At 41.2% G+C, this 27,999-nt stretch overlaps 1 protein-coding gene across 1 annotated transcript; it reads left to right on the forward strand.

Moving 5' to 3' along the window:
* The first annotated feature begins 13 nt into the window (after window positions 1-13).
* On the forward strand, window positions 14-27,999 carry RUNDC3A (RUN domain containing 3A). The gene is made up of 11 exons (XM_032235920.1): window positions 14-93; window positions 10,126-10,250; window positions 13,578-13,711; window positions 16,676-16,761; window positions 19,535-19,624; window positions 19,888-19,968; window positions 20,611-20,776; window positions 22,931-23,088; window positions 23,317-23,454; window positions 24,977-25,083; window positions 27,618-27,999. Exons 1-11 carry the CDS (start codon window positions 14-16, stop codon window positions 27,758-27,760), a joined length of 1,308 nt encoding a protein of 435 aa, XP_032091811.1. The 3' UTR covers window positions 27,761-27,999.

A 27,999-nucleotide genomic window follows, 5' to 3' on the forward strand; every position in this document is an offset into this window, starting at 1 on the left:
TATCCGGTCCACTATGGCGCTGGGGTTGTCCTCCAAGAAAACCTCTTCCCGGAACATCTCAGTAGAAAGGAAAAATCTGATTACAGTCTGCAGGTAAGAGGCTCTTTCATTGTGGGGGTAGAGGAGGGGGATGTAAGCAGAATGAATAAAAGAGTATTCATTCTTAGGCATGTTCCCTAAGATAAAGGTGGGAGGAAGGCCAGGTTAGTGGGCAAGGTAGAAATGAAAGGTGCCATTTCTCAATATTTTAATTTTATGTTTAAACATTTTTTTAAAAAAAGAAAAAGTCTGGAAATGGCTAAGCTTACACAATGTTTCACATACATTTCACACAGGTAGTATGAATATTCAGTTCTATGGGGATAGAGGTAAAAAAGTTAAAAGGTGAAAATACTATATTGAGTGATGAAAAAAACAATCAGGTAGATTGGAATTCAAGAGATCTAAGAGGATAGACTAAGTTGGGCAGAAAAGCACATTGAAAGTAAAAAAAAAAGACAGGGGAATAACAATGGTGGTGTAGAGTTCCAAGGCAGAAGATGGGCCACACTATACATCACTCCACTCAGCATAATCAATGGACATGCTAATTGGGAATGATGTGAGGTTCCATCCAGCACACCCTCCATTATGTTTGCAGAATCAAGTTTTCAGCAATTTATGGATCTGAAGCTCAAAGTAATTGTGATTTCCATAAATGTATCCATTATTAAATCAGTAGACTCTAACAAACTAATAGGTTTTCTCACATGGCTAGTAGACTTAAGGAATATACCTTAAACTAATATTGACCTTACCCTAAAGCTAGCTATTTTCAGTCTTGAAACCTTATTTTCATTCACAAACTGATCAGTTAGCTGAGACAGTTACAGATTGGCAGCTGGAATTGCAGCTTCCAGTGCAAGGTGGAAAATTATGGGAAGCAAGAGAAAGGCTATCTGTAATTCTTAGCTGTTATAGTGAGTTGTTGCCCTTTGGAATTGAATCCCATGAAGAAGCAAGAAATAGGAAACAGAAAGTCACAGGGGGCCCTTTCAATATTAGAATCCTTTTCATTGCTTCCCATTCTTTTTCTCAAGGAAAGGAATGCTCTCTCTTGGAAACAATATTGACAGAAGGATGCTATAGGCATCCATTTAGGGAGATATGAGATCTGGGAAGTGACATCACTGTAGAGCAGTAGAAGGGACAGCGGGAGAAAAGGAGGACTAGCGGGCAGCTGCTATGGCAACAATCTCCATTTTCCAACAAAGGCATTGAGCAAAAAGTAGGACTACATTTAGTTTCTAGTTTCCTCAACCTATATCAAAATAGCATTGTTAAAGCACAGAGAAGATGGTGCAGCTTTTCTTGGAAGGTTAATGTTTTTATTCAGGTGGACTTGCTTAAAATAATAACAATAGAAAAAACAGTTTGGGAAATAGAAGAGACAAAGGGCCTCTTCTATTAGGATGAACTCATATATCTGACAGTAGAGAGTGGGTGACCTCTGCTTGTCTGACAAAGTCAACTGCTCAGAATGACAAATAAATGTAGACAATTCTAGCTTGGAGCGAACCAAAGCTTCGTGTCTCTTCTTTCCTGGGACTGGCCAGAATTGGATGGCCTGCCTCCAAGCAACCTGTATCTTTTATTCAACAAGATGACCATGATATTCTGTACTTTTTGTTTTTCACAATGAAGTGAAGGAAGATGTACTCTTCGCCTTAACAGACTTATTTTTAGGATTGAATGTTTTTTTAAAAAAAATTACAATTATTCTTTTGTTTTTTGAAAGTTGGGTGCAGTGTTGATCATTCTAACTTTCCGAAAGGAGTTGAGGTGGAGAAGATAGAGAATGGGGAGCTAAAATGATAAGAACAGCTTTTTCCAGTCTACTGTCTTTCCAATATTTCCAGCCAGCACAATTGTTGACTAAAATATAAATCATAACCTATCTTTCTTAGACAAGCAAATATCAATAATCATGGCTTTTAAGCTTAGGAGGAGGAAATAAACTCTGGGTGATGGATGTAAATCTGCAAGAGCGGCACAAGTCAGCCTTGAACTCTGGTCTCCTACATTGTGGCTCTTATCTATCTTTGGAAAAGAGACCTTTGAATATACAGCCCACTAACCTCCACCAGTGGGGTAAGACTACATGGTTGCCGTTCATGAACTTTGGAGCTTTGTATTTAATCTTGCTTGTACACAGCCACCTTATATATTACGTACTTTTGACTTGGTGGCTAACGACATTTCCCCAGGACATAAGAAGGGAGAGGAGCAGGCCACCGCTTCCTCCACAGTTTCCATATTACTATATATTATAACTGCGCAATTTTAAATAGTATGTTGAGTGTATGGGAGTTGGCTGGAATTGAATGAATGGCCCACTTTTAGTAATTGTCACCTTTGTATTTTATATGTTTTAATATTTTACGTGGGAACTGTTAGTGTGGATAACTGAGAATGTGTGACTCGGAGGACCTGCTGGGGAAGGCGGGGGGTACCGGGGTGGTTGGGGGGACCATGGACATGGGAGTGGGTCGGAGCATAGCGGTCGTGATAGGGAGAGGCAGATATGGCGGGGACCTTAGGGCTGGCCATTACCGGGGAAGGAGGGTTCGCTACATCACAGAGATCCCTCCTTCCGGCCCTAGGAGTCCCACTCCAAGACCAGATGGCGCGAGTAGTCAGGACCCTGGTCTCAGGCTGTTGTCGCTAAATGCCAGGTCTGTTGTTCACAAAGCTCCCCTCGTCCGGGACTTAATTGTTGACGAGAGGGCAGACCTGGCATGTATTACTGAAACCTGGCTGGGCACAGAAGGAGGAGTCCCCCTTGTAGAGATGTGCCCAGAGGGATTTCAGGTGCTTCATCAGCCGAGAGCCCAGGGAAGGGGTGGCGGTGTGGCTATTGTAATCCGGGAGTCTCTGTTACCTCGTAGGGTCCCTGCTCCGGAGCTTGTCGGGTGTGAGTCTCTGCTGATAAAGTTGGACCTCAAGGGTCAAGTGGGTTTGCTGCTAACGTACCTGCCTCCCAACTGCGTTGCAGCATCCCTCCCCTCGCTCCTCGAGTCAGTAGCCGAGCTGGCAGTTGAGTTCCCCAGGCTTATAGTTCTGGGGGATTTCAATCTGCCATCGCTCGGTGAACGCTCTGATGGGGCGCAGGAGTTCATGGCTTCCATGACAGCCATGGGCTTGACCCAAGTAATTCGGGGCCCAACCCACGCAGCGGGTCACATGCTCGACCTCGTATTCCTCTCGGAGCAGTGGATGTGTGATCTTGGTCTGAGGGGTAATGAGATCCTACCCCTGTCGTGGTCAGACCACTGCCTACTGAGGCTTGACTTCCGGAGGCCAAACCCCCACCGTAGGGAGGAGGAACCGACCAGATGGTTCCGCCCCAGGCGACTCATGGACCCGTTGAGGTTCCAGACGGAGCTTGGGGTTATTCCTGATACTCTCGCCCACAGTTCGGCGGAGACTCTGGCTGCCGCCTGGTACTCGGCGGCGTCGGAGTCTCTCGACCGGATTGCGCCACTACGGCCCCTCCGGGTCAGTGGATCCCGGAGACCTCCCTGGTTTACCGAGGAGCTCCGGGAGAAGAAACGCCGGAGGAGGTGCCTAGAGCACCAGTGGAGGTCCGATAGGTCCGAGGCGAACCGAGCACTCTTAACTACCTGCACCAAGGACTATGTCCGAGCACTAAGAACTGCAAAAAGATCATATATTTCAGCCTTGGTTGCGTCCGCCGAGTCACGCCCAGCCGCCCTGTTTAGGATAACCCGCTCCCTCCTCAATAGGAGGGATGCGGGAGACCCCTTGCAGGGTAGGGCTGAGGATTATGCTCAATTCTTGGCGGACAAAGTAGCTCGGTTTCGATCGGACTTGGACTCCACCGCAGTAGATCCAGCTGAGACACAGGAGGATCACTTGCCACACCAGTTCTGGGTTGAGTTCCAGGACGTTGCCTCTGGGGATGTGGACAGGGCCATTCAAGCTGTAAGTGCCTCCACTTGTATTCTGGACCCGTGTCCCTCCTGGCTGGTTGCCAACAGCAGGGAGGTGACACATGGCTGGATCCAGGCGGTTGTCACCGCCTCCCTTCGGGAGGGGCACTTCCCCACCGTACTTAAAACGGCGGTGGTGAGACCCCTCCTGAAGAAACCATCGTTAGATCCAGCCATTTTAAACAACTTTCGTCCTGTCTCCAACCTTCCCTTTATCGGGAAGGTTGTTGAGAAGGTGGTGGCCTTTCAGCTCCAACGGGCCTTGGAGGAAGCTAGCTATCTTGACCCCTTCCAGTCCGGCTTCAGACCTGGTTACAGCACAGAAACCGCTTTGGTCGCATTGACCGATGATCTCTGGAGGGCCAGAGATGGAGGCTATGCGTCCATCCTGGTTCTCCTTGACCTCTCAGCGGCTTTCGATACCATCGACCATGGTATCCTTCTGCGACGACTGCGGGAGGTGGGAGTGGGAGGCACTGTTTTGCGGTGGTTCTCCTCCTACCTCTCGGACAGGTCGCAGTCGGTGTTGGTCGGGGGGCAGAGATCGTCCCTGAGGCCCTTAAAATATGGGGTGCCGCAGGGTTCGGTCTTATCCCCCCTACTATTTAACATATACATGAAACCGCTGGGCGAGATCATTCGGAGGCACGGGATAAAATACCACCAATATGCGGACGATACGCAATTGTATCTGTCCGCCCCGTGCCAACTCAATGAAGCGGTGGACGTGATGAACCGGGGTCTGGAGGCCGTTAAGAACTGGATGAGTGCTAACAAACTGGTACTCAACCCGGACAAGACCGAGTGGCTGTTGTGCTTCCCCCCCAATAATTTGGCTAATATACCAACGCTTAGGCTGGGGGGTCAAATTTTATACCCCTCAGATAGGGTCCGCAACTTAGGAGTCCTCCTGGACCCACAGCTGACTTTTGATCACCAGCTGTCAGCTGTGACCAGGGGGGCATTTGCCCAGGTTCGCCTGGTCCGCCAGTTGCGGCCCTACCTAGACCGGGGGGCTCTCACAACAGTCACTCGAGCCCTTGTGATCTCTAGACTGGAATACTGCAATGGGCTCTACATGGGGTTGCCCTTGAAGTGCATCCGGCGACTGCAGCTAGTCCAGAATGCAGCCGCGCGAGTGATAGTGGGCGCACCGCGGTTCGCCCACGTTACACCTGTCCTCCGCGAGCTGCACTGGCTACCTGTTGGTCTCCGGGTGCGCTTCAGGGTACTGATGACCACCTTTAAAGCACTCCATGGTAGTGGATCTGAGTACTTGAGAGACCGCCTGCTGCCGATTACTTCCCTAAATCGACCAATTAGATCGCACAGACTGGGCCTCCTCCGAATCCCATCTGCCAGTCAATGCCGACTGGCGACCACACGGAGGAGAGCCTTTTCTGTTGCTGCTCCGACCCTGTGGAACGAGCTCCCCATGGAGATCCGTACCCTCACCACTATCCAGACCTTCCGCGCAGCCCTCAAGATCTGGCTCTCCCAGCAGGCCTGGGGATAGGCTTCCAATTCACCCGCCCGAGTGTTTGATTGTTGAATGAAAGTTGTGTTTTACTATCTTTCTTTGTTCACATATTGTTTTGTTTTTGACCTTGCACCCCCCCTCCCCCCCCCCTGTGGTTGTAAGCCGCCCTGAGTCCCCTCAGGGAAAAGGGCGGCATATAAATCCCAATAAACTGAAACTGAAACTGAAACTGAATATTATTCACACTGTTTTTAAATACAAGTATTCATGGTTTCCACGGAAGAAAAAAAAAATCTACTGCAAACATTTATGTAGACAAGCTTTTTCTGCCCATTTTCTTTTTCTTAATTTATATAGTGCTTACATAAATTAGAAGAAAGAGTAAAGGGTAAGTAATTTTGACTGATAAGATCCAAACATTATCAGCAAATATTTAAATTAGCCGTAATCCCATTGAACTCAAACAAGGCCATCTTCTAGCTAGTTACACATAAGGCTAGTCTTATGTCTAACTCTCTCTATATATGTGCATATGACAGACATACTTCATAACAAAAATACCACAGAAAGAATATTGATATACAAAGTGTACTTTGGTGGGGGGGGGGCAGGCTTTGTGGAGAATCTTGAACATGTGCTAATTATTTTTTCTTGACCTTTGGGAGACAATTCTGTGAAAAGGCAATTGCTTCATTTTTCACTGGGCTACATTTTGAATGCTGCATTCAGGAATGAGAAATTGTGATACTCATTAACACTATTCATCCTTCTCTTCATTTTACTTTTAAAAATAGGTGTATATGTTAAGAAACTTGATAAATACTCGATTGATAACATTCAGCAACATTCTGAATGGTACTTTCTGAGCAAATTCAGCCTAATCATTGAAGATAAAATACAGTATTAATGAAGATATTATGCAGTATTACCTACTTGGATATGGTAATAGTATATATTCTGGGTGCCTAGGGGTAGATAGCTATTACTATCACAATTTCTCTAAGAGCATCTAATTAACTGCTATCTGAAGAATGACAACATTGACTTTTAAAGAGAATTTGGTCAGATAATTCTGGGGTTATTATTTTCAATCTTCAAGTAGTTCACAGAATGTAGAAGTTTAGAGATAGATAAAAACACTCATTTCTGTCTGGCTGTACAAATAATTTCATGACAACCTGGGAAAAGATACAGCTTCTTTAATAAGAAAATAGATGCTTCACACGTGCTTCTATATAATGCAAAGCAGCTCATTTAAATATTTAAATGGATCTGATGCTTTTTTCGAATCACTTAAATCATATTTTCAATTAGCTTCAATTTCATGTTTTTATGGAACTTTGAGGAATATTTTTTCAGGGACTGCAGCCACAGCATGGGTAGGAGATCATGAAAAACCAATACAAAAACAAAAAAAAAGATTAAATTGCAAAGGCTATGCAAAACAGCCCAAAAAGCAAATAGCAAGGGACATTCTGAATGGGTTAAATGCCAAATGCATCGCAGGAAGTTAACTGTCAGTAGATCAAGTAATTGTTTATATTGCTTTTAATTTTTTTAAAAAATAAAGATTGAATCAGGAGTCTTGATTGATTGATTGATTGATTGATTGAGTCTTATTAACTGCCAACTTCAATGGATTTTTCAGGCATACTATTATACACACTTGCTTCTTTCAAGCTGTCCTGAACTAAAATGCTTATATTAGATTTTTAGCCAAATAGGAGATCAAGTTAGCAGCCAAATTGAATCCAAGGAATAATTAAACGTATGAAAATCAAGAAGAATGTTCAGCTTTCCAAAAATTTTGGGATATCAATTGCTATTAGCCTTTATTAGATAGAACTGGCAAATTTCAGGTGCATATTTAATGGCAAAATACATTATAGCCTTGTAAGTTCATCTTTGCTTTACAGAGATCTGATTTTTTTTTCTGATGTTCACATTATTTTGTGTGAACTTTTGATGAACAGTCTACAACCTAAGTTTGATTTTCCAATTCATACTTGAATACCTGGCTAGGTAGCTGCAAAATTTGTTTACAGACTATAATGTTTAATGAATTACATAATGCATTTAGTGTTGTATAAGAGCCAAGGTGGCGCAGTGGTTAAATGCAGCACTGCAGGCTACTGCTAGATCAGCAGGTCAGCGGTTCAAATCTCACCGGCTCAGGGTTGACTCAGCCTTCCATCCTTCCGAGGTGGGTAAAATGAGGACCCAGATTGTTGGGGGCAATATGCTGACTCTCTGTAAACCGCTTAGAGAGGCCTGAAAGGCCTATGAAGCGGTATATAAGTCTACTGCTATTGCTACTATAAGCATATGCAGTTTGAGATGCAAACAGAAGCAAAATACATCAACATACAATATACTTTAATTACAACTTACATAAGTTGTAAAATGTTGAACAGTGAAACACTGAGTAAAAGTATATTTCTCAGACTCCTGAAAGCTAAGGAATTCTCTATTTTTTTGTACACATACTTCAATTTGAATTTAAAAGAGTTTACTTTTAACATATGGAGAAATAGAAATGATCTGCCCTAACAGAATCCTAATTACTACCATTCAATGATATGGAAAGGTTTTCTAATTAGTGGAAAGCCAGCCTGGAGAGGTGATTCATGCAGAAATGCCAATGGCACCCTCTTCTGAGGATGAGTGATTTTTTAAGAGGGACCAATTCAATCACAGATGCTACACTCTTACTCAGCATCCAGTAAAACTCAGAAGAAATTATGGCCAGAGAAATGGATCACACAGAAATGCACCAGTTACTCTCAGGAGCTATTTACAATTTAATTTATATATGATATCAATCACCCAATATTAGTTTGCAATGGAGTGCTTAAGGAGTATTGATATACTTATTTTGTGTAAATCTGGTTAGAGATATTGCTATAAGTCTCATCAGAATTATGCCAGAAAGTTTTAAGTATTCCTTAATGCACTGCTGCTTAAAGTCATTACTGGGTATAACAATCTGTTCAATAATTTCCCCAAAGTTGCTTAGAATAAAAATCTGCCACGTTTTTGTTCGTTGCTTGCTTAATAGCCACACTATTGAAACATAATACATTTGCAATAATGTAATAATATATTAGTGTACCAGAACATGTTTAAATGATCATCGTTATGTTTGTTCCAAATAAGGACAGGTAAAAGTTGGGTTAATCCAAATTGCCCTCATTTTACAGGAGGAGAAACAAAGAAGCAGATAAATATAAGAAAGCTTACAATTGTTGTTGTTGTTAGTTGTGAAGTCATGTCCGACCTATCGTGACCCCATGGACAATGTTTCTCCAGGCCTTCCTGTCCTTTACCCTCCTCTGGAGTCCATTTAAGCTCATACTTACTGCTTCTGTGACTCCATCCAGCCACCTCATTCTCTGTCGTCTTCGTCTTCTTTTGCCCTCAATCTTTCCCAGCATTGGGCTCTTCTCCAGTGAGTCCTTCCTTCTCATTAGGGGGACAAAGTATATGAGTTTCATCTTCAGCATCTTGCCTCCTAAAGAGCAGCTAAGGGTGATCTCCTCTAGGACTGACTGGTTTGATTGTCTTGCAGTCCAAGGGACTCAGAGGAGTCTTCTCCAGCACCATAGTTCAAAGGCCTCAATTCTTTGGCACTTATCCTTTCTTATGGTCCAACTTTCACAGCCATATATTGCAACTGGGAAAACCACAGCCTTGACTATACACACTTTTGTTGGCAGGGTGATGTCTCTGCTTTTTAGTATGCTGTCTAGATTTGCCATAGCTTTCCTCCCCAGGAGCAAGTGTCTTTTAATTTCTTGGCTGCAGTCCCCATCTGCGGTGATCTTGGAACCCAGGAAAATAAAATCTGTTACTACCTCCATTTCTTCCCCAACTATTTGCCAGGAATTGAGAGAGCCAGATGCCATGATCTTAGTTTTTCTAATGTTGAGTTTCAAGCCAACTTTTGCACTCTCCTTCTTCACCCGCATCAAGTGGCTCTTTAGTTCCTCTTCACTTTCTGCCATTAGGGTGGTATCATCTGCATATCTGAGGTTGTTGATATTTCTCCCTGAAAGGATATTATTCCAGTTTGGGAAGGGATGAGCTTCCGGTACCTGAAGCCTGACCCATTGATCTCTCTTCCCCCCACCCCATGTGCTTATGTAGACCAAGTTATTTTTCACTAATTTGAACACTTCTACTACCAGGATTCTCAATAGAAGTCTCAAGCTCTCCATTTCCTAAATAGCAGTATTTTTTAATGACCAGTGATTAAGGCAGATATTTTTAAAATGCAAAACCTACATTTCATCACAGAATTCTGATGGTGGAAGACACGACTGATGTTCATTGACAGTACCAGGTTTGGCAGGGAAGGCAAAAATGTTTCTAAAAGCTTTTATTTGCTGAGCAAGAAGCATGGGAACAACAGGCTATATAATGAGTGTCAGAAGCTACCTCGCTGAGGCTGTGCCCAAGCTTTTGCTGCTACTTTATGAGCAAAGGCTCAGTCCATTGTTGGAAAAGGAAGAACTTTGTCTTATGCTCTTATTTTACAAAGAATTAAAAAAGCTACCGTATATCTGGTGGTTTGGCTTCTTTTTCCTTTTAATTCTGTTTAAACAGCATTTCTGTTTAAATTCTATTCTGTTTCCTTTTTACATTCAATTGTAGATTCTCTGTGAAGACTTTATTGGAAAAATATACGATAGAACCCATTGATGACTCATCCGAAGAGTTTGTCAACTTTGCTGCGATTTTAGAGCATATACTCAGCCATCGTTTCAAAGGGGAACATGGTAGGTCAAATAAACGTATCTTGTGGAAGAAAAGGATGATGATGGTGGTGGTGGTGGTGGTGGTGCTAATCTGCATCACTGCAAATTTTATATGTGGAGCTAAGCAAAAACTGCTGAGCTCATACATTGCTGCTTAGCCTATGCATGACTGATGCCTGCAAATTTTTGAGCTAAAAATAGAGGAATCCCCTTTTAGATTCCTTACGTATCCAACATAAGATTGGATTTTTAAAAAACCCTACATAGAATAGAATCATAAAATGGAATTTTTAATATAAGTCCCACTGATGTCAATATATTGAAATAGAAATGTCCAAGACTGAGCTTAAATATCTTTTAAAAACAATGGTTTGATAAAACAGTGATTGATCTCCATATCCCTCATTATAACTCAGCATACACTTGGTATATGCTTCTCCAGTCTTTCGAGCCTTTCATAAACTTGGATTATGTTTCAGTGCAATATAGTATTTTATCCTTCTGATTGGTAAGCAGATAACTCTGTTTGCTTCAGGGTCACTCTTATCAATCCAATCTGTAATATATAGATCAAATTATTGCTTTCTGAAAGACTAAAGAAATTATGTTAAGAGATGGTGATTGTCAAGAAATAAACATTGAATAGGATGGATGGATGGAAGGGTCTAAAAATATAAATAAAACTCTTCTGAATCAAGCCAAAGGTTGTATCCATTCATAGCTCTCTGCCATATATTGATTTATTGATCTTATACTGATCACCATTAAGAGCAACCAGGAAATGTTGTTGTCTTAGGGCTTCAACAAGTATTTTAGAGCCTAAGCAAACAGGCTGTTTCTATTATTTGTGTCTTCCCAAAACACAATTATTTGAATAAGATGCTGAACTAGAAACTAAAAGGCTAAAATCTTGTCCTCTGCAGGCATGAAAGCTGGTTGGGTAACTTTATATACTCTATCCTGAATTGTACAAAATAAAGGCAAGATATAAATACTTACATGTAAATAAAAAAATAGTTTTATTTTATTTTTTAAGAACTAAAACTGTTCTGTACACTTCTTTCTGCAAAGGCAGTTGGTGGTGGGAGCCCTGTAAAAAGTGAGAAAAGGATATGTCTGAATAGGCACCTTATGAAAATTGTCACCTGCCTTGTTCTCTTTCTCTTCCCTGGGTCTCCCCAAGGTATGACAGGCAGTATCATGTATAATAATGGATGTGGGACTGATCGTGTTTTCTGATGCAATTTCAAAATCTACCTTCTAAATAATATCTGATATATAATTAGAATTAAGTACATTAAGTAGAATTAAGGATTAAGTAGTGATTTTGACATTGATAAACATTTCCACTCCCATCCATCCCAAATTGTTATGATGCTATATATGTGCTGTATTTTTTTTAGCCAGCAATGGAATTGTTCTGTGATTCCTGTTGTATATATCACAGAAGTGAGTTCACTCACCCACATTTTGTAAATATTTAAGTATATCTTTTAATGTGACAAAATGGAAGAAATGACACTTGGCTACAATGTAAAGTAGTAAGTATACAGCTTGTATAACAGTGTAAATGTGCTGTCCACTCAAAATAATGCAACACAGAGACATTAATGTCTAAACTGCTGGCAACAAAAGTGAGTACACTCCTAAGTGATAATGTCCAAATGGGGACCAAAGTGTCAATATTTTATGTGGCCACCATTATTTTTCAGAATTGCCTTAACCCTCTTGGGCATAGAGTTCACCAGAACTTCGCCACTGGACCTCTTCCACTCCTCCATGACAACGTCAAGGAACTGGTGGATATTAGAGACCTTCACCTCCATTTCAGGATGCCCCACAGATGTTTAATAGAGTTTAGGTTTGGAAACATGCTTGGGCAGTTCATCACCTTTACCCTCAGCTTCTTTAACAAGGCAGTGGTTGTTTTGGAGGTGTATTTGGGATTGTTGTCATGTTGGAATACTGCCCTGTGGCCCAGTCTCCGAAGGGAGGGGATCATGCTCTGCTTCAGTATGTCACAGTACATGTTGTCATTCATGGTTCCCTCAATGAACTGTAGCTTCCCAGAGCCGGCAGCACTCATGCAGCTCCAGACCATGACATTCGCACCACCATGCTTGACTATAGGCACTCTTGTCTTTGTACTCCTCACCTGGTTGCTGCCACACACGCTTGACAACATCTGAACCAAATAAGTTTATCTTGGTCTCATCGGACCACAGGACATAGTTCCATAAATCCATGTCCTTAGTCTGCTTGTCTGCAGCAAACCGTTTGTGAGCTTTCTTGTGCATCGTCTTTAGAAGAACTTTCCTTCTGGGATGACAGCCCTGCAAACCAATGTGATGCAGTGTTTGGCATATGGCCTGAGCAATGACAGGCTGACCCCCCCTCCAACCTCTGCAGCAATGCTGGAAGCACTTTTAAATCTATTTTCCAAAGCCAACCTCTGGATATGACTCTGAGCACAGGTACTCAACTTCTTTGGTCGACCATGACAAGGCCTGTTCTGAGTGGAGCCTGTCCTATTAAACCGCTGTATAGTCTTGGCCACAGTGCTGCAGCTCAGTTTCAGGGTCCTGGCAATCTTCTTTTAGCCTAGTCCTAGGCCATCTTTATGTAGAGCAACAATTCATTTTTTTCAGATCCTCAGAGAGTTCATTGCCATGAGGTGCATGTTGAACTTCCAGTGACGAGTATGAGAGAGTGAGAGCAATGACACCAAATTTAGCACGCCTTCTCCCCCTTCACACCTGAGACCTTGTAACACTAACGAGTCACATGACACCATGGAGAGAAAATGGCTACTTGGGCCTTATTTGGACATTACCACTTAGGAGTGTACTCGCTTTTGTTGCCAGCAATTTAGACATTAATGGCTGTGTGTTGCATTATTTTGAGGGGACAGCACATTTAGACTGTTATACAAGCTGTATACTCACTACTTTACATTGTAGCCAGGTGTCATTTCTTCAGTGTTGTCACATTAAAAGATATACTTAAATATTTACAAAATGTGAGGGATGTACTCACTTCTGTGATGTAATCTATACACCCTGAGATCTACCATTAGTGAGAGACCTGTTTTCTGGTGAACTTTGATAAAGGAATTTGGTCAAAATACTTTATATTGGTCATTGACTAGACTAGAAATTTAAAAAGTTTTAATACACTAGGGATGAAGAAGCAATGTGTATACATAAAAATGTTAATATGCATCTATTATAGATTTATGATTAGACTCCTTAGCAAGTAGCAGCTAATAGACAGCCATTCATTATTGATCGGTATTGTCTTCAGTACACTACAAGTCTTTCCCCTCCTTCCCTCCCTGCTTCCTCCTAGGTCCTGCCAGTTGGTTTAGCTCTGATGGACAACGTGGCTTCTGGGATTACATCCGCCTGGCATGCAACAAAGTCCCAAATAACTGCGTCAGTAGTATTGAAAACATGGAAAACATAAGCTCCTCCAGGGCTAAGGTCAGAAGATCTCAGGGACTGAGGGAAGCCCTGTTGGGCCGACACTGCCATTACATATAGCTAAGTGGCCACTTCAGGCAATAGATGCTGGGGGCTGTGAATGACAGCCAGGTGTGTGAAGCTGTTGATGCTATACAGCCTGCCCTACCTCCTAACACATTGCCTTTTGATACTATGGAGGTTGCTAGTCAATTGCCAGTTTATTTCTATATGTGGGATGGTGTTGGAAAGAATCTTGACTTTTACCTCACTTGACAAAATTCTTTGGGCCTGCCCTTAACCCAGCTTACCTTCCCTGCAGCTGTGCATCTGACTATATATGCAGATAGCAATATAGGAAGAAAAGTAATAAGAGTTTTAATAATGGTTTTTAAAAACGCAAGCATTTATCTGTGCTACATTGGTCCAGGATGTAGCAAAATTTGGTAGTCAATATTTTTGGTATACATTTCACAAAATTGAAAGAACCACATGGTTAATGGAAGTACTCGAAAAGAAAAAGTATCTAATTTCTTTTTAAAGTTGGACACATTACCTTCTCTTGTGTTATGTTTGATATTAGTCCTACCTTTCTAAATCATTTGACAATGTTCAGTTTGTGTTAGTTTTCTGTCTGAAACATAGCTATAAATCAAACATTTAGAAAGGAATTCTGTTGTCCACAGTATTTGATATACTTGCATTTGATGTGAATCTGCATTATAGGATAAAGATAGCTGGGAAGAATCTTTTAAAAACAGGTAAAAATCAGGTCAATGGGCTTTCGTCTTTAATTAATTTGTATTGCTGTACTGTACTGCTTTCCAACACATGACATGGAAGCTTTTCATCTCTTATTTAATTTCCCACCACATTTATTTGATGCTCACTATTATTACTAAATGCAAACTTCAATGATTGAATTGCTCACTCTTTATTACCAATGGAGTTTAAGATTGAGAGTTAAGGAACTCACTTTTCAAATCAGAGAGATAAAACTTTATTTTTTATTAATTTTAGTAACTCATTGTTTTATTTGAATATGTCTGTTATGTCTACAGTGACTTATCAACTACCTTTGAGTTTATTCAGGTAAGTTTCCTGAATTTATATATGTTTCTGTTGTCTACTTGTGGCCAACAGAAACACCACTGTGTGAATTATCTCCTCTTGTTGAAAATCATGGCTTCAGATTCCCACAAGTCATTGATTTGAACACACATTGCATCTGGAAACAGATGCAGTGAGCAGCATCTTTTCTGAGAATGACGTCTATACTGTGGGATTAACTAGTTGTTTTGCTATGGAGAACTGATGATGAATCTGCTTCCAACCAAGGCAAAAATAATAAGGCAAACATTAATACCTTGTATGGGTTCTTTGTCATTTATATTTATTTATGGCAGAGCTACAATATACTGTTGTAAGAAAATGGGCATAAAAGGTTAAGGCCTAAATGTTCTGTCATAATTGAGATTTCTGCCTAGGCATCCTCCAGGATAGCACACTGACACTCATAAACATATGCTGGGAGGTAGGAAAAGTCAACATGATGATTGTCATCCCATACCATGATCAAAACACCACAGTGGTAGAGCCTTAATTGTGCAGCATACACCTTGTGGGTATTTTTACTGTTGTTGATATATACATAAATACCACTCCCATCCCCACCCTCACTATAGCCTTCGGGAATTTTTAAAAATAGGATAAATTGAGTTTCTTTGTTCCCTTCCTTAGCCAACGCTGAGGTGTGAGAAGTAAACATATTGGCTCTACTGCAACTCAAGAAAAGAAAGATAAAAGGACCTATTTGTATGTTGCAGAGTCTCCTGGCCCCATACATCAGGCATAGCATGTGGGAAGAGAACAAAAGGCCAACCAAAAACTTTTTTAAATCACCAGATCAAGAAAGAGGAACCCATTTGTTCTCTTTTCCTACATTCCGTGGTAAAACAGTAGGTGGCTGAGAATGGAGAGATCTTGTTTCTTTTTCCCCCCTCAATCCTATTTGTTCTCAGTCTCATTTCTGTGTGGGCATGTAATGAGATCAAGGGCTGGATTTCCTTCTTCTTCAGCTTTCCAAAACTTTTAGCTCAAAGGGAGTCAATTCTGTGAAACCAAATTCCAGAGGGAGAGAATTCAGCTGGCTTCATTGTGCAATCATCCTGCATACCAGCATTCTGGGGAAATGATGGAGAGGCGCCATGGCTTTCTGAAATTTCTTTCTGTGGCTACTGGTCCATTTGAGAAAAAGCTGAGTAGAAGAAGAAGAGAGAGAAGAGGAGAACCTATTACCTTAAATATAACTTGTCAGAAAATCAGTTCTATAAAAACAGGAAAGTTACAACTGAGAACAAAATTTCCTATAGTTGCTAAGCAATATAGTCATTAAATGAGTTGTGCTCAATTTTATGACCGCTTTTGCTGTGGTTATTAAGGGAATCTGGCTTCCGCCATTGACTTTGTTTGTCAGAAACACACACACCCTTGGGAATGTTATAAATGGAATCACATGACTTCAGGACACTGATACGTGTGAGTGTGGGGGTCTGTGTGTGGGTATGTAATGTGTGTACAAGTTGCCAAGTGTTCAAATTTTGATTTTGTGACTGAAGATGCAGACTGTGAGGATGCATGAGAATTGGTTGTAACTCACATCTTTCAGCACCGTCGTAACTTTCAATAGCCATTAAACAAATGGTCATAAGTTGAGGAGTGAGACATACTGACTTTAAAAAAGGTATGTATTTGGAAACAGCAGCGGATTAAGTTACTTAATGTCACAATAGGAACCTTTATTTGGCTGTTATCCCGCTTTCCTTAGATTTTTCCGAGCTATCTTTACTTCGTGTACAGGTTCGGTTTGAAATAGATATAAATCTTTTTCAGCATTGGTCAGAATCTTGTGTTGAGTTAGTCCATGTTCATATACAATGAACAATTTTTGTAGTGCTGCCTGTTCTAGCAAACTTTTTGTTTTAGGGCCGGGCATGGATTCGTGTGGCCCTGATGGAGAAGCGCATGTCTGAGTATATTGCAACAGCACTTCGGGATACTAGAACAACCAGGTAAGAACATCTGTGCTGCTACCAAATAAGGTAAAGGTTCCCCTTACACATATGTGCTAGTTGTTCCTGACTCTAGGGGGCAGTGCTCATCTCTGTTTCAAAGCCAAAGAGCCAGCGCTGTGGTCATGTGGCTGGCATGACTAAACGCTGAAGGCGCATGGAATGCTGTTCCCTTCCCACCAAAGGTGCTTCCTATTTTTCTACTTGTATTTTTACATGCTTTTGAACTGTTAGGTTGGCAGAAGCTGGGACAAGCAATGGGAGCTCACTCTGTTTACGGTGCTAGGGATTCAAACCACCGAATTGCCAACTTTCTGATCGACAAGCTCAGCGTCTTAGCCACTGAGCCACCGTGTCCCTATTCCACCAAATAGTCACCCCCCTTTCCTTTGCTCCATTTTCATCTGATCAGGTAGGTCTGTATCCCAAGTCTCTAGTTACTTTCCCAACCAAAATTGCAACTATACAAAGGAGCTCATATAGGCCTACACATTCTATTAAATAGGAAGGAAAAAACCGTCCCAAGCTCATAAATATAAATACAGTGTAAACTTAGATGCATGTAATTAAACATTTCAAAATCTCAAAAAGTGGACCCCAGTTTGGAAATCTTGTACTCGGTATAAAACAATTCCGCTGTTATTTTTCTTCTGCAATATATAGTAGTCATAAATGAACTTCTATTCTGCAAGTGCAAGACAATTACTCTCAACTTTTCTGGAAATCTGTGCATCTTAAATTCTAAGCCTAAAAAGGACGCAGTAGCTCAGTGGCTAAGACTCTGAGCTTGTCGATCAGAAAGGTTGGCAGTTCAGTGGTTCAAATCCCTAGTGCTGCATAACGGATGAGGTCTCGTTACTTGTCCCAGCTTCTGCCAACCTAGCAGTTCAAAAAAACGTAAAAATGCAAGTAGAAAAATAGTGGGAAGGTAACAGAGCTTCTTCCTTTGGTGGGAAGGTAACAGTGCTCCACGCGCCCTCGGCATTTAGTCATGCTGGCCACATGACCACAGAGACATTTTCAGACAGCGCTGGCTCTTTGGCTTAGAAATAGAGATGAGCACCATCCCTGGAGCCGGAAACAACCAGCATGGATGTGTGGGAGAACCTTGACCTTTACCTTTAAAAGGGCAAGAGGCTCTTATAGTGCAATATTTGGCATTAGCCTAGTTTTTGAATTGCTTGATGCTAACATCATATACAGAGAAAGCGATGCCTAATGCTTTGCCTCTATGATGCAAAAATGTCTTATGTTCAAACTGTTGACTAAGTGGGTTTGTTTGGACCTAAATGTGTTATACAGATTTATATACAGTGTATATACAGAATTTTTGGATGACTTTGATGTTTTTAGTTTTTTGATTGCAGATGGCAGGCTGCCCAGGAAAGCGAACTGACCGAGGTTTCCCGAGAGCATAAAGCAAACTCCTGGTCCCGACAAAAAACCCTTTTATTAATTTACTGTAAATTCTGCTGATTCAAATACAGCAAAGTCTTTCAAGGGAGGATTTACAGTCAAGAGACTTTATTTGGCATAGAGAGCTGCCAGGCTGATATCTGCAAAACTTGGCAAGGAGTCTCAGAAAGTCACGAGCCAATTAAGCCAACTAATTGTATTCTGCAAACTCCACTCCCCTTTTGCTCCTCTTTTATTTCCTCTGGGAAGGGCCACTCATCTTCCACCTGTGGCCTTGCTCCCAAGTTGATCCCTGTTCTTTAGCTGTTCCCTTCGTCTGGCAACTCTATGCATGTACACACTGGGGACAGGCTCCAGCTGATCGTCTGCCTCACTAATGTCTGACTCTGAAGACAGTGATTACTGGCATATGGCTCTGGCCCCCTGTCTGCCTCTGTCACAGAGCCTTCATCAGAGCCTTTCCCAGACTCAAGGACTGGCCTATGTTCCTCCCCAAACTCCTCACTGTCTGAATCAGCTGCCAGCTCTGCTGGCAGGCCACAACAGAAAGCATCTGCTTTTGGCTTAATCTTTAAGAATGTGCCTGGGAACATATATTGTCCCCATATGTTTTTCTTGAAATATAAAGTAGTGGACTGCTGTGGCTAGGGGACTTATTTAAGAAGTGCCCAACTGTCCAGAAAAGAACAAACGTAAATAAGAGTTGTTTCCTGTGAAAAGAATGGTAGAGGCAATGGCAGGCCTTATTTCAATAAAGTAATCTTTTATAAATAGTTTTGTCATTGGATGACCTTATTCTATATGTCTATATGCATTGTGTGTATTCCTTTCCATTCTAAAGGAGAAATATGTAAATCTAGCTATATGTTCCATATTTGTAATACAAATGGTTTTCGACTTACAACAGTTCATTTAATGGCCTCTCAAAATTACAAAGGTATTGAAAAAAGCGACTTATGCCCATTTTTCACACTTATAACCATCCACATACTAACATGATCAAAATTCAGATGCTTGGCAACTGACTCAACTTTATGATGGTTGCAGTGTCCTGGGATTGTATCAATCCCTTTTGCAAACTTCCGACAAGCAAAGTCAATGGGGAAGCCATATTCACTTGACAACCATGTTGCTAATTTAACAACGGCAGTGACTCACCTAACCAAAATGGGCCAAAATTCACTTAACATCTGCCACACTTAGCAGCAGAAATTTTGGGTTGTTGTGGTTGTAAGTTGAAGACTACCTGTAATAGCATGGTGGGAGATATGGGATAACAACTCCCATATCTTTTACCACATTTACCCTCATTTATTTAATCAAGAACATCTCTCTTTCCTCACCCCTTCCTCTGTAGGAGATTTTATGATGATGGAGCAATAATGTTACGAGAAGAATCGACTGTCCTTACAGGAATGCTGATTGGTCTCAGTGCTATAGACTTCAGGTACATTGATGCCCTCAAAAATAAACATTTTTGTCTGGATGAGCACTATTACTTTGGGTAAGCATTGTATTTTCCATGACATACTTATTGAATGAACTACATTTGATTGTCTTTGCAACATAAAATCAAATAAACAATATTGTGGCGATATGTGTGCCCAACTGATATTAGAACTGTGATACTGCCCTAAACTATCTGTGGTAGGTACTCGAGAGAGAGAGGGATCTTTAAATAACTAAATCCAATCTTGGTTTGTTTTTCAGTTTCTGCCTCAAAGGAGAAATTATGGATGGTAAGACACCAGTGGTTATCGACTATACTCCCTATCTGAAGTTTACACAGAGGTAATGTGATTTCCTAATGTTGCCTTGTGTGTCATTAGGATTAGGCTACAGAGCAGGATGGCAGAAGGTTCTCCAAGGCTAGAAATGTAAACTTGATTGTTCAGAGTTGAAGAGATGCATGTTTAATTTAAAGAGGAACCTCCCATTTAAAAAAGAACACCTTCTAAACTGGCTCCACATGTAAGACAGATTGGATCGTCATCATTATCATTATCATCATCATAATTGGAGAAGGTGCCACTGAGGTGGCAAAATTAACTATATCCCTTCTGATCATAAATTTGCATAGGATGACAGGGAACAAATTATCCCTGCATATTAACAAAAATAACTGTTCCCCTGAAGATAAATAAATAGGAGAACAGGTAGAACAGAATGCATTAACATTCTTTTTGTAGGTTATTTTTTTTAATTGAAGTTTTCAGAATTCTTGGGACTTGAAATGATTAGATATATCTATGTCGGACAGGTAAACAAGATATTCTGTGAAAAAACCTGTAGAAACTCCTCAATCCATTCTTATTAGGATCACTAAAATATAGTGCTGCTGTCTGTAAACCTGAGATGGACATGGAAGACTCTAGCAGGCAGTTGTGCATCCCATTTCAGTCGCTTTTTTGCAGTAAACTTCAATCTTTCTAGTTATGATTACCTAAGTGATGAAGAGGACCGGCACAGCCTGGAGAGCAGCACCAGTGAAGAGAGCTCTCCTGACCACCCTTACTTACCATTAGTGACTGCAGAAGACAGCTGGTATATTAAATGGCGCAAGATAGAGCAGAAGTTTCGCATCGTCTATGCACAAAAGGTACCTGGAGTTCAAGCATGAGCATAAGGCTCTGAGGGTCAAATCTACACCTGACATAAAAGCAAGATATCTCAAAGGGCAAAGGAAATGTTCACGGTTGTACAGCTGAGATTGGAGCGAGATTTAGAAATAGTGCTCTAGCCTTAGAGGGAGTCAACTGACAAAGGAGTCCCTCCTGTGCTCCACAGGACTTCTAAAATCAGCTTTCTGAAGTAAAAAAGAATCAAGGGAAGATTTTGCAGACAGGGATGAGAATTTAATAGATATAAATAAAACTTCCTTGGGAAAGAGCTAATGGAAGCAGAGTAGACATGGAGAGGGATTTCTACATGACTGTACCATATGGAAAATTTTTGCTCTCAAGGTGGTATTTGTATTGAGGAAGGAACTTCCCATTCAGAAAAATCAGATGGTGGGGTTCCTCTAAATTGGTGACTTTAAATGTATTGGATTATGGGCAGTGTTTGGTGACATAAAAATTGTAGTCCAATATAATTGGAAGTCACTAGATTACAGGAAATTTTGCAATAGGCTAAGATAGTTATCTGTTCAGAATATATTACCAGGGGTTAATTAAAGTATATTGATTACCTTACCAGACAGACAATTCTTAATATATGTTTAGTTTCCTATCCCCCTCCCCCTCTTTCTCAAGGAATGCACCCAAGGAACAACAGGTTGGGAAAGGCTGTTCTAAAAAACTTTGATTATAACTAACTCCACAAAATACTTTTTGCCAGGCTTTAAATCATTTCATATCTCCTATTGCTATGCCCTAAAGACACACACTTCCCTCAGAAATTCTTCTTTATGCTTCCCTTTGTAAAAAACACAAGGGGGAACAATCTTCTGCATTTGAAATGCAGAACTTTGAAATGTCCTTTTTAAAGATTACCTGGTATAGAAAACATATATTTTGGTGCAATACTTTTAATTTGCTTTCGAAAGGCTTATACTTGCTAAGATTTTTAGCTACCTGTTGGTTCATTGATTTATTACTACTAGTTTTGATATGCTAGAGAGTTCAGTCCTAAAACAACTTTTATTGTTGTTAGCTGCGAAGTCATGTCTGACCCATCGCGACCCCATGGACGATGTTCCTCTAGGTCTTCTTGTCCTTACCATCCTCTGGAGTCCATTTAAGCTCACCTTGACTGCTTAAGCGACTCCATCCAGACACCTCATTCTCTGTCAGCCCATTCTTCTTTTGCATTCAATCTTTCCCACAATTAGGCTCTTCTCCAGTGAGTCCTTCCTTCTCATTAGGTGGACAAAGTATTTGAGTTACATCTTCAGGATCTGGCCTTCTCAAGAGCAGACAGGGTTGATGTCCTCTGGGACTGATCGGTTTGATCACTTGCAGACAAGGGACTCGCAGGAGTCTTCTCCAGCACCATAGTTCAAAGGCCTCAAGTCTTTGGCGCGCAGCCTTTCTTATGGTCCAACATTCACAGCCATACATTGCAACTGGGAAAACCATAGCCTTGAATATATGCACTTTTGTTGGCAGGGTGATGTCTCTTCTTTTTAGTATGCTGTCTAGATTTGCCATAGCTCTTTAGTTTCTCTTCACTTTCTGCCATTAGAGTGGTGGTATTTGCATATCAGAGATTGTTGATATTTCTCCCAGCAATCCTAATTCCAATTTTTGATTCATCTAGCCCCGCCTTTCTCATGAGTGCTCTGCATATAAGTTAAATAGTGAGTATACAGCCTTGCCAGACTCCTTTCCCAAATTTGAACCAATTAATGGTTCTGCGTCCAGTTATTACTGTTTCTTCTTGACCCGCAAATAGATTTCTCAAGAGACAAATAAGATGGTGGGGTACTCCCCTCTCTTTAAGAACTTGCCACAATTTGTTGTGATCCACACAAATAAAGGCTTTAGCATAGTCAATGAAGCAGTGGATATTTTTCTGGAACTCCCTAGCTTTCCCCATGATCCAGCATAATACAACTTTTGAAGGTTACTACATCTGTAGTCTAAAAAAGGGGTTAGCAATTCATGGACAAGAGTCATTTTTTAAAAAAATTCTTGCTTATTGGCTGTTTTTGCAGTTTATTCCAATAATCCATTAATTTTGTGGCAATTCAATTGTTTTACTGCATAGGAATTAACTTTTCTCCCTTTCCCCCTCATTTGCTGTGTCTCAGGGCTACCTAGAAGAGCTAGTTCGGTTGAGAGAGTCACAACTCAAGGATCTGGAGGCAGAGAACAAACGCCTGAAGTTACGGCTGGAAGAGGTGAAAGTGCAGAATCAGTTAGAGAAACGGGAATTGGAAGGCATCATCCTGGAACTGCAAGAGCAGCTGTAAGTAAGACCCAACGCCATATACTCTCCTTGCCAGTAATAAATAGGCCCAAATGGAATCCATTTCCCCTTGTCCTGTGAGGCCGGGGGGGTGGGGGTTCTAAGGTTTGTTAAAACTGGATTCTGAGGGTGGTGTACACAGTGCTTTTCCCTGGTTCCTTGCCTTGAGCTGACAGGTTGCATTCCCTCCTCCTCAATCAGATTTCCCTCCTCCTGCTCTGCCCTCAGGACAGGCCTCATTCCTTCAGACAACAGCCAGTTTGCCCAACTCTCCAAGGAGATGTCCGCACCCTTGGTGAACCAGTGGCCCTCTTTGGGTACTCTGAACGGTAATGAAAGCCACGCAGAAGCTAAGATATTCAGGAGGTCAGTGTGTGTCTAAAAGATGTAACCTTTTCTCTAAGATCTCTTGCATTCTTAGCACAATTGCTGAAAATCTGTGTTGTGGGTTTCTTCCATTTCAAGACAAGGAATAAGTTTTACACTTTTCAATAAGTTTAACATTTATGAAAAATAACTTAATCTTTCCCCCCGTTTCCGTTTTCATCACTAACTTGTTTATCACAACTCTTCACAAGCCCCAGAACTTGTGTAGTATCTTTCCACTAAAGAATTGCCTATCTTTGTTCCACATCTATTCTCTATTTGCTTGGTCTAGGTCAACTTAAGCAAATAATTGAACCATAATAAATCCCTTCTAGCTTTACTCTGGTTTCACTTTGCCTTACTAAAATAGCCAATCTGTTTTTAAAGAGAAGCAGAAAAATTATTCTTTTTCAGAATGAAAGCATCAAACTTTGATGTTCTTGGAAAAGGATTAAGGTCACTGCCTAATTTAGAGTGGAACTTCATTATCTAGGAAACATTTTATTCATGGAAACAGGTTTCTTTTGGCAATCCTGCCACATGAAGAAATAGGCACAACACTGACCTACACTGTTTGATTCTGACCAATGATGAAAAAGATATTTGTTTGCTGTCTTGACTTTATATTTGGCAAATTAGTATGAATTATTCCCCATTGAGAAAATTTTGTAACCACTTAATATTAGAATTGGCTGAGCAAAAGAAGAGTTCAAGAATAAAAAGAAGGGAATCAATGGAGAACAATAATATTCAAGGATTATCCATAGTGTATAGTATAGCCTTTATTGTCATTGTACATCTATAAAATGAAATTGGTTTTAGCCTCACTGGTGCAATCAGTATAGCCCATACACACTCCACTGTGACATGAGGAACTCAAAGCCTACATATGCAGGCATTTTAGATTTTTTTTTAAGGTTAAAAAACTGGTGAAGAAATAAAACATGCCAGAGGTGGGCAATTACAAACCATAGTTGCATTGTTGCTAAAAAGTCACTGAAAGTCTGCCTGAAAAACTGTCTAGCTATCTGACTTCAGTAGCTACCTAGGTTGCCTTGTTTTAAGATGTGCTTCCTGTACACATCAGAATTATATAGCTATGGGATGTTTTTCTGGCAGCTTGCTCAAGTCTTTCTATATCAAATCTTGGCAGGGGTGCCTTTGGAATTATGAAACCAAATTATGAGCTCTTTAAACATGGCTCATGTGATGGGCATGACCAAGGTCAATTATAAACCATCCATTGCAAAAATAAATAAATAATCAAAGTGAAGATGCTTCCAGGATGCCCTCTGACATTCACCTTCCTTTTTTTTTCTGGATAGATGGTCACTTTCAAACAAAGCAGTGGTTTGTAGCCACTCACTATTGCTATCATTTATATATTAAAATGAAGTTAGGTAGGACAGAGGAGCCAGCAGATCTCAACAGTTATCATCATAATACCAGACTGGATATGTACACGTTCTGGGATTTAGTTCAGAGATGTCTCCCAATTCTTTTTTTTCCCCTTTTTTTCCAGGCACAGCTTCATGAGCACAGATCAACTCTCCACGGAAATAAGCTTGAGTTCTGATTCACAACGGATGGGTGAAGGGAAACATGAAGGGGAGCCTTGGGGGCCACTGGGTAAGAGTATGTATGGTCTTGGGAAATACCTGGGTTTGGAGTTGTACATCACTCAAAGCCCTTGGGTCATTTCATTTGGCTTTATGTTTTCCGAACCCAACCATATTGTCCTGTTCAACCATTTGTGGTTTAGTATTTGTTAAACCCCCAAAGGGCTTACTTTTAAAAAAATAAGACATGCCACAGCTTATCACACCCTTTGCCCTTCATTTTCTTTTCCTTTCTATGTATGTGGATGCTGGCTCTCACAAAGGACATTTATTAAATTTATAGGCCATCCATCTCCCTGATAAGACAATTCTGAAAATTTTTAGAGTCCCATAATTAATATTTTCCAAGGCAAGTATGTTACACAAGAAACAGATTCTTGGCTCAAATCAAGCTGAGACTATGAAATCACACTTCCTGTTTTCTGCATAATGTATGAAAAAGTTATTAGTTTCAAGAAATAAATAATTCCAATAATTAACAACAGTGGTTCCTCACAAACCGGAAGTTCCATTTCCCATTAAGCTTTGTCTACAGATTTGTCAGTGACTTCACATCTAGAAATAAAGCAAAAATAGGCTTTGTTGTTCCATCTCCCTTTGGGTTTCCCTTGTTCCAGTTGACTTTCCAATACATATTATGTAATTCTATTCAAACTACCCTAATTTAGTAATTTAGTAATTTAATAGATTTGTATGCCGCCCAATCCCGTAGGACTCTGGGCAGCTTACAGAAACAAGATAAAATTAAAAGTTAAAAATAAAAAGATACAATTTTAAAAACAACACACCATACATTCCGTCTAGGTGGGGCTGGACCTTGTTCAACAGCCCCAGGCCTGTCGGAACAGCCACGTTTTAGTGGCTTTTCAGAATGCCGAGAGAGTGGAAAGGGTCCGGATCTCTACGGGTAGATCGTTCCACAGGGCCAAAGTAGCTACAGAGAAGGCCCTCCCCCGAGGGGCCGCCACCCACATTGTCCGGCCGACAGCACCCGGAGGAGGCCTAACCTGTGAGATCTTATTGGTCGTAGGGAGGTATGTGGCAGGAGGCGGTCTCTCAGATAGCCAGGTCCTAGGCCATGTAGGGCTTTAAAAGTAATGACTAGCACCTTGAAGCGCGTTCGGAAACCAATAGGAAGCCAGTGCAGCTCACGGAGGATGGGTGTAACGGGTGTATCTAGGGTACACCCGATATCGCTCGCGCGGCTGCATTCTGGACCAACTGTAGTCTTTGAACACTTTTCAGGGGCAACCCAATGTGGAGCGCATTACAGTAATCGAGCCTAGAGGTGACGAGGGCATGAGTGACCATTCGAAGTGCCTCCTGGTCCAGGTAGAGCCGCAACTGGTGCACCAGGCGAACTTGGGCAAAAGCCCCCCTGGTCACAGCCGACAGGTGATGTTCTAATGTCAGTTGCGAATCCAGGAGGACACCCAAGTTGCGAACCCTCTCTGAGGGGTGTAAGATTTCACCCCCCAGGCTAAGGGATGGAATGTCTGGACTATCCTTGGGAGGCAACATCTGTCTTGTCTGGATTGAGTGCAAGCTTGTTCATTCCCATCCAGACCTGGACAGCCTCCAGGCACTGGCACATCACTTCCACCGCTTCGCTGAGTTGGCACGGGGCGGACAGATACAGTTGTGCATCGTCCACATATTGATATTTAATCCCGTGCCGGCATATGATCTCACCCAGTGGCTTCATGTAGATATTAAATAGGAGGGGGGACAGGACCGAGCCCTGTGGCACCCCATATTTGAGGGGCCTAGGGGTTGACCTCTGTCCTCCAACCAACACCGACTGCGACCTGTCTGAGAGGTAGGAGAACCACTGTAAAACGGTGCCTCCCACTCCCACCTCCCTGAATATATTAGAATTCAATAGCCTTTTATATTTTATGCTTAAAACAATTATGTTTGTTGTTTGAATTATTAAGACATTAGAATCATCTTAAATTGATGTTCAGGACAAAACATTGGATATAGCATATATAGTTCCAAATTGATGCCAAGATGAAATTATCTGCAATTATTTGCATTTTGTCTTGAAATTTGTCTTCTCAATCAAGAGGCACATTCATAACAATAACATACAGAAGACTGGCTTCTTTGCAGGATCATAATTCTGTTTTGCATTCTCAGTCTTCCAAGTAACATGGACATCCATCTTATGCAATGCCAGCCTTCTGGCTTTCTCTCTCTAAAACAAATGTGTAATTAATTTTTCAAGTTACAACTGCTGTTTTTTTGGATTAAGCTCTACATTTTTAATCTTTCAATAAAGTTAATGAACTTTTATTGAGGAGTTCTTAATAATGTATTAACAAATTAATGAATGTGGTGCTAGGTGCCCGCCATATGCAGCCTCAGACTCTTCAAAAGTTATCAATAGATTTCTTTTGTAAGCAAAGTAGAAATTCAACACACAGGGGAAGTTTTAGCTTTTAATCTAGCTGTTATGGAGTGATGGAGTATAGGCCAGCCATGTTCTCAGAGATGGTCTACACTCATTTTAAAACCTTCCCTCTCTTCTTCTCTTTGCAGGAAAGGACCCAACTCCATCAATGTTGGGCCTCTGTGGATCTTTGGCCTCACTGCCTAGCTGCAAATCTTTAGCTAGCTTAAAATCCAATGAGTGTCTGGTGAGCGACAGCACAGAGCCCAGCCCTGCTCATAGCCCCAGCTGAGACATCTTATAAATGTCTATGAAGGAGATTTTGGGCGGACAAAACATCTTGAGTCAAGCCCCTTTGGCTTGATTTCAGCAGGTGGGGAGGGCAACTGAACCATTTATCCAGCTTGATGCAAAAGGGCAATGTGTCTGCTTCCTCATCAAAATATTCTTAGAAACCCAGACTTTCTTCCTTAAATTGGGAGCAGAGAAAAAAAAGAGAAAGCACCCACTTTGTCAAAAAATGGAAGGATT

This window comes from Thamnophis elegans, chromosome Z (genome assembly GCF_009769535.1).
Source record: "Thamnophis elegans isolate rThaEle1 chromosome Z, rThaEle1.pri, whole genome shotgun sequence".
In the NCBI taxonomy this organism is placed as follows: Eukaryota; Metazoa; Chordata; class Lepidosauria; order Squamata; family Colubridae; genus Thamnophis; species Thamnophis elegans.